The 13,366-nt window shown below is 53.9% G+C and overlaps 1 protein-coding gene across 2 annotated transcripts in view; it reads right to left on the bottom strand.

Annotated features, from left to right (window-relative positions):
• Positions 1–13,366, bottom strand: part of ST8SIA5 (ST8 alpha-N-acetyl-neuraminide alpha-2,8-sialyltransferase 5) — a 50,978-nt gene that overhangs the window by 27,364 nt on the left and 10,248 nt on the right. The window contains exon 2 of one of the 2 annotated variants that reach the window (XM_081801293.1): positions 5,889–5,996. The exons of the other annotated variant lie outside the window; for it this stretch is intronic. Coding sequence (XP_081657419.1) covers positions 5,889–5,996 — 108 coding nt within the window. The remainder of the gene's footprint in view (positions 1–5,888; positions 5,997–13,366) is intronic. 2 annotated transcript variants of the gene reach the window in all.

Below are 13,366 nucleotides of genomic sequence, written 5' to 3'. Positions count from 1 at the left end.
CCCCAGCAAGCTCCCCCACCCTCTTCCCACCATGTGAGGGCACAGCAAGATGACAGTGCGCTCCCACCAGAACCCAACCGTGCTGTCACCCTGATCTCCAGCATGCAGCCTCCAGAACTGTCAGAGACAGGGCACTGCTTACAAGCCACCCGGATCTGTGGGACTTTGTGGAGGCAGCCCGCCCACACCAGGACAGGGAGCGCGTGAAGACTGTCCTGGCTGAGGTGGCAAGAATGGCATTTCCCCCGACGTGGGAAGAACCAGCCAGAGTTAGAAGGAACACACCTCAGTGTTCTCTGAGACTCTGAAGGCCCCAGTGGAGGGTGAGGGAGGGAAGGTTTACACTCCACACGAGGAGGCCTGCGTGGAGGACAGCCTCTGTGAACCCCATCGTCCCCATCCCAGCACAACCTTTATGGCCCTCGATGTAACAGGTGCAGGCTATGCGTGACTACGTGGATTGGAAAACTGGGACAGCCCCGTGTGCCTTACCATCTGGGTACCCCCTAAACTGCTTATCAGGTGGATGCTGGGTCCTTCCGGCCTGACTCCAGCCCCCCTTTTCTTTCCATTCTGGGAGCTGACCTGGGGTGAGGCCCTGACAGTCACCCTTGACCATCTGATCTGGAAATGAGGCCCAGAGAGGGAAGTCCTCATACCCAGCTGTGAGTCGGGGTGAAGCTGGGGCCTGGATCTACCCAGAAGGTCCCTCTTAGGGACCCCACTAGTGACCGACCAAGGCAGGAGCTTGCCAGATGGGAAATTGGGGCACAGAACCATTCACCTAAGTGGTTATTTGTCCAGGAGACTCAATTCAGACTCAACCAAGGGCCACAAAGCTCGAGGTCCAGGTGGACTCATGGGACAACACCACTTGGCGAGTCCCAGGACACCCACAACCTGGCCTCCACAGACAGCCTCCTGCCTGTTGGCCACCAGAGGCCCTCGTCAGGTACGTGGGAGGAGATGGGGAAGCCGTACCATCTTTGTTTTGCTTTTCCAGCATGCAGCCCAGAACATTCTGCCAAACCTGATTCTCCAAACTCTTCTCTGTTGGATGGAGCCCGAGAACTCCATCCCTTTTTATTTTTTGTCCTTTCCCACAGACTTAAAAATTGACCACAGAGGCTTATGCTAAACCAGCCCGCACCACAAGTCAGCTGCACAGGCACCAGCCCTCAAGAGCTGTCACCACACCTGCAAGTCCAGTATGGAAAATTCTTTCCCCTGGGGTACCCTTGCTCCCAAGGGCTCCTCTTTGAAATGTAGAATGTCCAGGAGCAGGTAGAAGGAAGCATTTGTCAGGGGTAACAATCAAGAAAGCACTAAGCACCGTGGGGGGAGAGGGGGGAGGAGAATGACACAGAAGATGGGGGGGTGGGGAGATGAGAGACCCTAAAGATGGAGCAGGACACCCAACCCTACCCAGGCTGACCTGTCCACAGCCCAGGAAGCAGAAGCCCTCTGTCTAGCACGGCCTGAGTCCCGAGACTCTGGAGTGGAGGATGCTGTGTGGGCCAGCTCCATCAGCCACCACCTCTAAGTGGGGACTCGGTATCCTCATCTGGAATATGCGGGCAATGACAGGACCCGCCTCAAGCACTGGAGGGTGAGGACTGAGTGCAGGAACAGGGGCACACAGTCAGCCCTTACCTGCCGAGATCCCAGCCAAGTCCTGCCCCTCCACGGAAGCACCTCTGACCTCGGTGCCATGCAATTTATTACCTAATTATATACCATCTTGAAACAATTAGGGAACCACTGAATACAGCATAATAAGATGGTAACTGAATCGCAGCTCTGAGATATGACCATCCCGAAGCCCACACTGCAAGGTACCTGCTAGACACACAGGCAGACCGCACCCCGAGGGAAGGGCTCTGGGGCCCTGGACTCTCAGCCGGCTCACTCTTCCGTGGAGCAGAGTCTCCTGTGTTATCGGTTTGAGGCTGGCTCTTTTCTCCCATGGCTGGTGCTACCCTCCCGCTCGGGAAGACCCCTGCACCCCAGCCCGGAAGCCCAGCAACACGGGGAGCATGCTGTCCCAGGAACGGGCAGCTTGGATGGGCAGCAGCCTGGGCAGTTTTGCTCCAGACATCAGAGAGTGGGCTGCGCACTGCCTCTTGCCATCCCACCACAGCCCAGGAGGGCCGAGGCTGTACAGAAGCTGGGACAGGGGCTGATGAGACCGTCCAGCCAGGCCGCCTGTGGGCTGTGTCTGAAGCTGGAGGGTCTGGAGGGCCCTGGATATGCTTGCGCAGGTGGTCCAGGCCGGTTCTCGGGATCTGCGGAATGCCTGAGCAAACAAGGAGACGTTTATGTGCACTTGCCGGAGAGCTGAGTGTATGTGGAATGACAGAAACAGCCCTCCGGGCAGACACTTCTTACAGAATGTACAGGTAAGGGGGCTACCCAGGAAGGCTTCAGGGAGGAGGTGGCGTGGGAGAGGGACACTGACAGGATGATAAGGACTTGATGTGGAGCAGGGTCCAGATGGCAGAAGCTGAGTGAAGCCCTTTGCGCTGTGGCTACAGGCCTGGCTCAGAGTCAGCACCTGGGGGGACTCCTGGCCCAGCTGCCCTCAGCCCCTCTGACTCGGTCCTACCCCCGGGACATGCTCAGGCAGTGCATGCAACACTCCCACCCTGCAGGACCATGACCACGACGGGCGCTGGTGCCTGCCCCTGCCCTCTGGGCCATCCCTGGGGGGCCCGGGCAGAGGGCTCAAGGCACTGAGCCGTGGAGGACACGGGCGCTCCCCACCCGCTCATCTACCGTTCCAGAACTGCTATGGTGCTCTGTGCACGGTGTCTGGGAGGGCTTCTCAGTCACTGCAGGAGTGTATATTCTGCCTTCACTGCCTTCTCTCTCCTGCTGAGCCAGCCCCCTCCCCCTCCTCCTCCTACAGGCTGCCCAGAGTGCTCCAATGGCCCTACCCTCTGCTCTTCTCAAGAGAACATTCTCCCATCATTCCAAACTGTGAAGGAGTTTATGATTCAAAGTGCTTCCCCTCTGGGGATTAATTTTCAAAGACAGTGCCAGAGACAGATTTATTCAAAGGAATACATCTCTAAGGGAGAATTCGGGAACCCCGAAATGTAAGTTTGCTTTTTTTTTTTTTTAACCAACAGCCTTTACTGTGCGCCTGCTTAATTCATTATTTTATTCCATTAACATGTATTAAGCTCCTCCATGCTAGGTGCTGCCTGGGTGCTGGGGCTTACATCACTGCCTAGTGCGGGAGACAGAAACACAAACATAACCCCAACATGATCAGAAGTGTCTTCAAAGACCTTCCTGCTTACGTTCAAGGCACCCACTTAAATAGCAGCATTTGCTGATTCAAACTGAGTCCTATCTGCTCTCTAAAACAGCTCCCCGGAGGACTCTCATTGGACACTTTCAGACCCGCACTTGAAATTAATAAAGCTGTATGTCGATGTATATTTTATAACTCACACACTTTCCAACTCGGCCTGGACTTCCCCTAGCTCATGTCCAATGAGAAGACCTGACCGCAGCCATTCTGAGCACTCTCTGGCCTGGATTTTCTTTGTGGTCTTATTTGGACTTTTCCAGACCGATCGCTTGGACCTGCTCCTTCTCCCAAGACTCCTGTTTGAATATACAATTTATGAGTCATTTGCTTTTTCTGCCTCTCTTTATCCTCTGGTTATATATGGTACCTGACTTCCCCTCCAACTGTCTTAATAATAAATAACACACTTTACCACACCACGACACACCACACAACTATAGAGAGCAAAATATGGCATGCACTGAATTATTCAGGAGGTGAAAAACACCACAAAGCACATCACATATTCCAGGCGTGGAGACTTGTTCACCGGGATGATGTACTTTCACCTGAAGAGCACTCTCCACAGCGGCATTAGGCCCCCTCTCCCCCCAGCCCTGCAAATCTGCTGCCAGGAGCTGTCCTACCCATTATGAAGAGGGCAGAAGCCACTCCTACGCCGAGGTAAAAAAAAAAAAAATCTCCAACATACGGTTCAGTTCTAATTACATTAACCATTATTTCCCACATGTGGGAACGATGCATATTATGGTTTCTCACATATGTAATAGTACTTTGGGGGGTCAACCAGAAATTGCGATCTGACGTTGGAATTGTCCCAGAAGACGTTGGGCTGTGTGCTCATCACATTTGTTCCATGACTAAGGGGGCTCCGGGTCAAATGGCAGCTCTCCAGAAGGAAATCAGCTCAGCTGGGAAGCACAGTGACGAAAGGGTGCCTTAGTTCTGAAACCAAATGGTTAGAGACCAGCGGTGGCTCTGACTCTGGGGGGTCCCGGGTGACAGGGAAGGGGGGGCTGTCCAGGGTCACTGTGGCGGGGGAGAAAATAAAAGGGAGGGGAGGTGAAGGAGGGAGTAGTGAAGAAAAGAGGTGGGAGGGAAGCAGGAACTAGGGAGCAAGAAAGGGTAGCAGGAAGAAGGAGGGGAGAAGAGGTCGGGCAGAGGGGCAGAGAAATCAGCAACAAAATACAGAGAGAGGAGGAGAGGGAAAGCCTGCTGGCAACAGGAGAAGGTGCAAGGAGCGCTCTTGCTGGGGTCTCCCCCCAGAGATGGCTCCCAGGGGCCTGTCCCATCTTGCTCAGTTGATTAGCACCTTCTAGCCAAACCTCTCAGCGAGTTCTTCAAAGAGTCCTACCCAGGAAGGCAGACACCTGCGGACTTACCTAGACCACCCTCATCTGGGTGGGTGAGTCACACAGCAGAAAGGCCAACACCGGAGGTGTGATACTTAGAAGGGACAATTCTGGGCGCCCCGCTCTCACTGCGTGACCCATCCCAGGGCCCAGTGGCTGGCCGGGGCTCCACCACACATATGTGGAAAGAACTGGCCAGAGTAAGACCCGGGTTTCTGAGGCTGGCCCACACCCTAAGGCCTGTCTGTGAACACTGCCCCCGCTGAGATCCTTCTGACGTTGGAACCACGTCTGTACTTCTTCAAAGCATTGAACAGAATCATACATATCCGGGTGGGGGCCGCGGTCCTTAAAAAACACATTACTTCCCCTCTGTGGGGTCAATTTAATGTTTTGGTATCAAAATTAACAACAGCAAAAACTCAGGCCTCTTTCCCAGGGAAACAGACCTGACAGCGCATACTGAGAAATGCAAAAATTAAGGGACCAAACAACTTAATTGGCCCCTGGAAACCCTTAGCTGGCAAGTTCCAGCCACACCCAGAAAAAGCATTCTGCCTTGTCTGAAAGATGCCCCACCGTGCCCTCCCCGCCATGAGTGGCCCCCTCTGGAGCATCCTGCATTTCATGCGTTCAACAAACGCCGAGCTCCTGAGTATAGAGTGCCCCTCGTTACTCATTTCACTCCCAACACAAGAGCAGAGCAGGAAGGAAGAACCACGTGATGGTAAAGATGTCAAATCTCAGCACCATCCTCATGGGAATGGTTCTTTCCCAGCCGAGGTCAGCCCTGCCTGGGGGCGGAATAGGAACTTCCCGTACCATGGGACATCCGAGGAGCAGAGCCCAGGCCCAGGCCCCACGCCCACCCCTGATGCCACCCACACACACCTGTGGGCTGGCATCCGAAACCCTTGCACCAGGGACGGAGTGAAAGCCCCCACTTCCAAGGAAAGCTTGAGATCCAGACTCCACACCCCTTCCAGCTCCCCCCTCCCTGAGAGGGGCCAGTGAGTCCCTGCTCTGCTGTGGTTGGGTCCCAGCCCTCATCCCTCATGTCAAAGGCGGGGTGCCGAAACGCAGTGAGCTTTGAGCCACCGTGCTGAGCCTGCTTCTCCCCTGAGGGTAGCTCTGGGGGTGGACCACGGGGCAGGGCTCTGAGGCCACCTCAGGATGGGCTTCCCCCCCTCCCTGGTCATTCGCCGGGGGGTCTGTACCTGGAGCCGGAGGTAGTGCTGCTCTGCACGGCCGGGTCGTCCGTGACATTAAAGAGCCCCGTCCAATTGGCCAGCTGGTCGCCACTCTGCCAACCAAACTGGAGGCCTCTGGCAAGAAAACGAGGCAGTCGGTACTCAGCGCTCACACGCGGGCTGAAACCCATCTAACCACAGAGCCTCCTTCTGCTGCTGTGATCACTCGCTTACTGGAGATGAAGGGGATGCCCACCCATGAGGATGACGATAATAAACCACAGCCTTGCATCGTGTTCTCTGCTCACTTACATCCGTCCCCTCTTTCCGCCTCTACCAGCAGAGCTGAGGTTACACGCTATAAACACAGGGAAACTGAGGCTTAGCGAGGTCAAGGTCATAGAGCTCGACTACCTCCTATGTGGTGAGTCCCTCAACCCCCACTGCTGGAGACTTAGACCGGAAGAGCTCTCAGTCGCCAAGCACTTTGGCGTCCTCGGAGGCCACACTGCAAAGCTTTTAATGCAATCCGGCTCTCCCATGCATAAGAATACACCTCCTGGTTTGAGACTCCACACCCATGGTCATCTCTGCTCCCTCCCCACCCCTGACTGAAATGATAGCAAAGGAATAAATAAGGATGTGAGCATGGAGAGGAGGCGATAGAGGGGGGCCAGTGACAACACCATGGAAGATGAAAAGCAGATGGGTAATTAATTCCCCTAGACCCGAAAGAGTGGAGCCCCAAATGTTTATGGGGAGTCAATCTATTCCCTGTGCACAACTCAAGGAGGCTCTGAAATTGGGGGTCCGGGGCCACTGAGGGCAGGAGCGCAGAGTGGGGCTGAAAGTGGGAGGACTCTTTCAGGTTTGTATGAAGAGCGGCGGGACACCCCCCCCCCAACACCGGCTCCCCTCCTTAAGCCCATGTAGTGTGGGCACGGAACCGGCCTGCCCCACAGACGGCAGGAGGCTGAGCTCCAGGGAGCTGACCCACAGAAGTTCTGCAATTCCTCATACACGGAGACACCAATCTGCAACCCACCCACCCCACACCCTGCCTCACAGGTGGCGAGGGTGGATTTTGGGAGGGAACCAGACCAGGTCAAAAAGAAAAAAACAAAACAAAACACAAACAGGGCTATGGAGGAATAGGACTGTGTCACCTGATCACCCTAGCGCAGGGGTTCTCCACCTGGCGCTACGGACAGTTGGGGCTGGGTCATTCTGTGTTGTGGGGCTGTCCTGTGCATTGCTGGGTGCTGAGCTGTGCCCCCCCAGTCTCTACTCTCTAGATGCCAGGAGCACCTCAACCCACACCCTCCATTGGGATGATCGAAAATGTCTCCAGAGGTTGCCAAGCATCCCCTGGGGGGCCAAATCCCCCCAGCTGAGAACCACTGTCCTAAGACAATGCCCACATCCCAGAGCTCCAATGAACCTTCTGGAGACTGGCTTGCCCTGAAATATGAACAGGCAATGAAAGGCCACCAACCAGCACGCAAGAAAAGCTTTAACTTCAAAGTCGGAGAACAAAACAAACAGCAAAAAAAGGGGAAAAGAGACAAATGAAAGGAGAAACAAATTTTTAATAAAACCCTTGATAATAAATAGCCTCTAAGCTGAGGGGAAGGGACAGTGATGGTTGTCAGAGCCGCTGTCTGGTCATCCTGGATCCACCACCAATGAGCCGAGTGACCTTAGGCAAATCTTCGTAACTCTCTGTTCCCATCTTTCAAGCAAGGAGAGCTGTCTGGGATGTCTCCAGAGCCCCTGACCGGGAGCTGAGCTGTCTCCCCGATGCCCACCCAGCTCCCTCCGTGGGAGTCTAGGTCGCCCCAGTGTTTAAGCGCCGACCATGCATTCCAAGTGGAAACACCGCACAGACCAAATATGCCATGTTGCATGCCAGATGCAGTCTGGGGACCCCCACCATCACCCCCAGAGGCCCCTGTCCATGGAACAAGACACTGTGCATCCTCTGTCACAGCTCAGGACACTGAGGTGCAGGGTCAGAAGTGACTTTTCAGCCAGCTGGTGACAAAGCTCGACCTGGAGCTCAGAGGAGTCCTGACTCCCACTTCAGTCCTCGTGCCACCGACGTCCTGGATCCCGTCGCAGGAGTCTGCTGCACACAGCGCACCTGAGGGTCTTCTGTCCTGGGGGCTGGCTCAGCCACTCTCAGCCTCTGGCCTCATGCACAATAGCCAAGCTCAGCAAGGGGCGCCCACCGAGGAAGCCCAGGGGAGTGCATTCCCAGAGCCCATGACTACCCCTTTCCCTCCCCCTCACCCACTGGCAAAGCAAACAATGGGAATGGAAATGCCCATCCGATCTGCTATTCTTGTGAGGCTAACCTTGAGTTGACTCCATGTGGAAAAAAATAATAAAAGAAGAAAGTCATTCAGAAAACGTCAGTACTTAACTTTCGTGGGAGGATAATTTATTGAATTATTTATTCCAAGAAGGGAGCTGGGCTTTTTATCCTCTTACTTTAGGGCCCTGTGCATCGTGGGGGCTGAAAGCTTCCCAGCTCCCTGAAGAAACTGTGCTAGGCAGCCCAGAGGGGAGCAAACCGCCTTCGGGTCTAGGAGGGGTGGCTGGCAGAAGATGCCTCAAGTCCAGGAAGCTAGCTTCCTGCTTTGGGGTTCCCCCACCACATCCCCCTCTAAACAGACAGGGGAGCCTCAAAAAGACCACAGCTTGAGGCACCCCAGGAGGCTGGACCCAGGGCTCCAGGAGCCTCCCGAGAGCAGTGAGCAGACTGACCAAGGCCGGGGTGGCCCTGGGCGCCCCCCAACTGCTTTGTTCCACACAAACCTGGGGCAGTGGGGGGAGGAGAGTGGATGGAAGGCCCCTCAAGGATGAGAGACTCAGTTTCCCACCAGCTGGTGGATAAAGCTCAGTTAAAAGAAGAAAAGGAAATGAACTCTTCCTTTCACACCAAGTTCGTGAAATAAAAGGCATCACCACTTTTCCATCATTCATCAGCAAGTCGCTTGTGTCGTACCTCACAGCTGACTGAGGACATTTTCCCTTTATCCTCAAGCTATTTTTATTTTATTATATAGGTAGATGTATTTCAAATATTTATTATATTATTCTATATTTATCGAACAGCCCTGCCAGGCTGGATGCTGGGGTTCAACAATGAACCAACCAAAAAAAAACTCTGCCCCAAGGACACTTAACCGCTACCAGGGGGAGACAGATACAGTGACAATAAGCTAACAGGTGACACAATGTGTAATGTGCCAGATGCCGACAAGCGCTGTGGGAAAAAGAAAGGGCAGCGAGGGGGATGAGGGGTTTGGGGTGGTGAGGGGTGCTGGTCCACACTGGGTGGCCAGGGGGCCTCTCTGAGAGGGGGACATGGAACAGGACAGGAAGTGGGTGATGAGGCAGCAGGTGGCTCCCGAGGAAGAATGTTCCAGCACCAGCACCTGTGGTGGCCCTGAGGGGTGTGACGGCTTCTTCCGGGGCTGGCAAGAGGGTCTTTGTAGTTGGGACTGAGCCACGGCAGGTGGCAGGTGACTGGGCATGGGCTCAGAGAAGCAGCGTCACCTTGCTGTGCTCCCTCAAAGCCATCTAAGAGGGAGGTGGGACGTCACCTCCTGAGGAGCCAAGAACTCCACTGGGCCACCAGGGAGTCTGCGAGCACCAGGCCCTCCCCTACCTCCCACCGCTCTGGGTCTCCAGAAGGATCTGGTCAGAAAAGGCCTCTCCGACAAGGTGCCAGGACCTTCCCACCCAGATGCAAGTGGAAGTGTCTGCCAGCTGGGAAGCCTTTTCGGTGGGATTAATGGGCATAATTACCAGGCTCCACAAGTTCCCTTGCCCGTCCCCACTCCTGACTCACTAGTGACTCACGGTATTTCTCTGTGAAGGGCCGGATGGTAACCTTCCCCCCAGAAGAACCTCAGGGGGAAGGGAAGTGGATTCATCCCTGTGGGGACTTTCATGTGGGGCTGCTGCAGGTGGGGGCTTCCTGAGGGAGGAGAGGAGTGGGGGGGGGGCTGTCCTGCCCAGAAGTGGCAGAGGGTTGGCCCCCTTGAGAGCCCCCAGGCCTGGAACCCAAAGCCCCAGGGAGCAGATAGAGGCTCCTGGATTCTAAGACCTTCCATGGCTCTGCAGAGGCTTCTGGCTAAGGAACGGCTGGGCCAGGGCCCAGGGGTCTCAGGACTGACAGTGCTGGGGGGGGGGTACACACGGGGGGTACACACGCGGACACCCAGCTGTGGGAGGGGTCCAGAGAGAGAAACCAGATAAGCTCCAGGCACAATTGTGAGACCACCTTGCCACCCCCAGTCTATGCACCACAGAGGAGCCTGGGCCCCCCAGGCCCACATCCAAACGTCACGCTCCCTGGGCCTGCGCTCCAGACCTCCCCTTCCAGAGAGGCTGCTGCAGCAGGAGCACAGGGTGAGGGAGGGGCTGGGGCTGCACACACAGCCTTTGGCTGTCCTCCGGCACTAAGGCCCCCACCGGCGGACTACAGTGAGCACAGTGGGGACCCCCTGCCTCCTTGGAGGGCAGTGGGGTGATGTGGACATGGGGGGGCCCTCAAACACTCATGCATGCATTCACTCCAACCACTCTCCTTTAAGAGCACCCACTAATTCTATCTTCTCCATCTTAGGACATGTCCCCAACTCTCCGATGTTAGCAGCCCATGCTCTCCCCCAAACCTGGGGAACCCCGTCCAGCTGAACTTCTCCAATCATTTCATTTCTGCCCCAGCCTTTGCTTCTGCTCATTCCTACGACTCTGATGGGTTGAATTGTGTCCCTCCAAAATTCCTGTGTTGACGTCCTCACTCCTAGTACCTGTGAAATAAGGTCACTGCAGAGGTAATTCGTTAAATTAGGATGAAGTCATGCTGAAGAGGGGGGGCCCTACTCCAATATGACCGACTGGTGTCTTTATAAAGAGGGGAAATTTGGACACGGGCACGTACACAGGGAGAATGCCAAGTGAAGATGAAGGGAGGGATCTACGAGCCAAGGAGGGCCAAAGATTACAGGCAAACCAGCAGAAGCCGCAGGGCAGACATGGAACAGATTCTCCCTCACAGCCCTCAGAAGGGACTGACCCTGCTGACACCTTCGTCCCAGACGTCCGGCCTCCGGAACTGCGTGACAGCAACTTTCAGTTGAAGCCACCCCGTTCGTGATACTGTTACAGCAGTCCTACCCGACAATACACTTGGGTTCGCTCTCTAATCCTCCAGGGCAGGACCTTACTCTTCCTTCAAGACTCCATTCAGATGCTCAGCCCGGGCCCGCGGTTCCCCAGCTTGGCTCTGCGGGGCACTGGGGTACCCTTTGTGACTCTGCAGAGGAGGGAGGGGACATGGCAGAGGGGGGGGTTGAGGAACAGGGAGCCAGGTGGGCAGGACTGAAGCCCCCACTCTGTGTCAAACGAGTACCCTCCTTTCTCCATTTAAGACACAGGCTTCCACGTCGTCTGAGGCTCTAGGAGTCTCTCTGTCCCGGAACCCCAGCCCACTTGGCACTTAGTATGTAGGAGAGTTTGTCAACTTTTCATGAGTGCTTGGTCCTTCTCTCCTAAGAGCTCCTTGAGAGGAAGCCTGTTTCATACATCTTGGCAACCAGAGACTAGGGCAGTATTATCCAACAGAAATACACCAGGAGCCACAGATGTCATCTAGAATGTTCTGGTAGCCACATTATAAAAAAAATAAAAATAAAAAATATCAAACACATGATGAAATTCCATAGAACTAGCTACACACAGACACACAAATGAGTGTACGTAAAACTAGGGAAATTTGAGTGAGGTGGATGGATTGTATGGATGTGAATTTCCTGGTTGTAATACTGTACTATAATTTTGAAAGATGTTGCCATCTGGGAAAACAGGAGGAAGGCATGCAGATTCTCTCTGTATTATTTCTTACAACAGTATGTGAATCTACAATTCTCAAAAAGGTTTCTGAGAAGTAAAAAAAAAAAAGGTGAAATTAATTTTAATAATATATTTTATTTAAGCTAACACATCCGAAATATTGTCATTTCAACATATAATCAATGAGGGTTATCCGTGGTGTGATTATTGCTGGTTGAAAAATTAATGGGATAGGTTACATCTTTTTTCATAGTATGTCTTTGAAATCTAGTGTGTATTTTATACTCACAGCACATCTTAGTTTAGACTACTCATGTTTCCGGTGTTCCACAGCCACACAGGGCGAGTGGTTATTATACTGGACACCAAAGTCTGGTACATAAAGGGCCTGTGAGTCATGCTTGCTGATGAACAAATGAATGAATGAATGAATGAATGAACCTTAACCAAGAGGAGGCTGAGACTGGACGTGCAGAATGGCACCTCCACCAGCTGGAGGGCACTGGGTGGGAGGCCACAGGGGCGGGAACATCAGCTCTGCAAGCACGGGTGGGGGGAAGAGGACCCAGAGTGATGAACTGGTGTCCGGATAGCAACCCAGCCTGACACGGAAAAAAGAGAAAACACTGGGGGAGTCTTGAGTCCTGTAAGCCTTCTTCTGGGGGGTTGTGGTTTATTTCTGGGGAAAGAGCAGTGTTGATCCCAGAAATACTGATCTTCAGCCTGATGGCCCGGGGAAGAGTGGAGAACTGGTGTACGGGGGGTGGGGTGTGTGGCTAGGGTTCCTTTACTCAGAGGCTCAACAAGAGCAACACAAATCGGATACCATCTCAGGCTGGAGTGAGCACGAATGCATTTTATTCTCCCAACAACCTTGGCAGTCCCACCCCCAACCCCTGGCTTACCAGCCTCATTCCCATCTCCCATGCCTGCAGAACCTGTGCGCCCCCTCACAGACAGGACTGGCAAAGCCTGGCCCGAGCCTTTGTGCTGAAGGGCTAGCCCCCCTCATCAGAGCTGGGAAAGAAAACAGCCCTCCTGCTCATCCTCTCACATTGCAGAATACTAAACTGAGACCCGAGATGGAGGCCATCCGCCTCACCAAGCACCAGGGAATAAAAAGAAATTCAAAAGCCTTCCATGACTTCCATCCCCTGCACCTGCAGCCTCAACACCACAGCCTGTCCCCCAGAATCACCCCCTGAAATAAACTAGCTCTCCAAAGCCCACATCAGCTCCTGCCGGGCTACTCATCAGCCAACTGCTCTATCCTTTGAACCCTACGAACTTTATCACCTACGCCACACAACTGCAAGTTGATTTATACAGTTTTACATATTTTTCATGTTTGTCTCTTTATGTGTGCTCTAAGTTCCTTAAGAATATGTATCATAGGGGCGCCTGGGTGGCCCAGTTGGTTAAGCGACTGCCTTCGGCTCAGGTCATGATCTCGGGGTCCTGGGATCGAGCCCCACATCGGGCTCCCTGCTCGGCGGGAGGCCTGCTTCTCCCTCTCCCACTCCCCCTGCTTGTGTTCCTGCTCTCGCTGTCTCTGTCTCTGTCAAATAAATAAATAAAATCTTTAAAAAAAAAAAAAAAGAATATGTATCATAGCTAATAATTCTTTTTTTTTTTTT

The sequence above is a fragment of the Leptonychotes weddellii genome, chromosome 13, assembly GCF_054177405.1.
Source record: "Leptonychotes weddellii isolate Sample4059 chromosome 13, ASM5417740v2, whole genome shotgun sequence".
NCBI lineage: Eukaryota > Metazoa > Chordata > Mammalia > Carnivora > Phocidae > Leptonychotes > Leptonychotes weddellii.
This window is presented reverse-complemented; position numbering and strand designations above follow the sequence as displayed.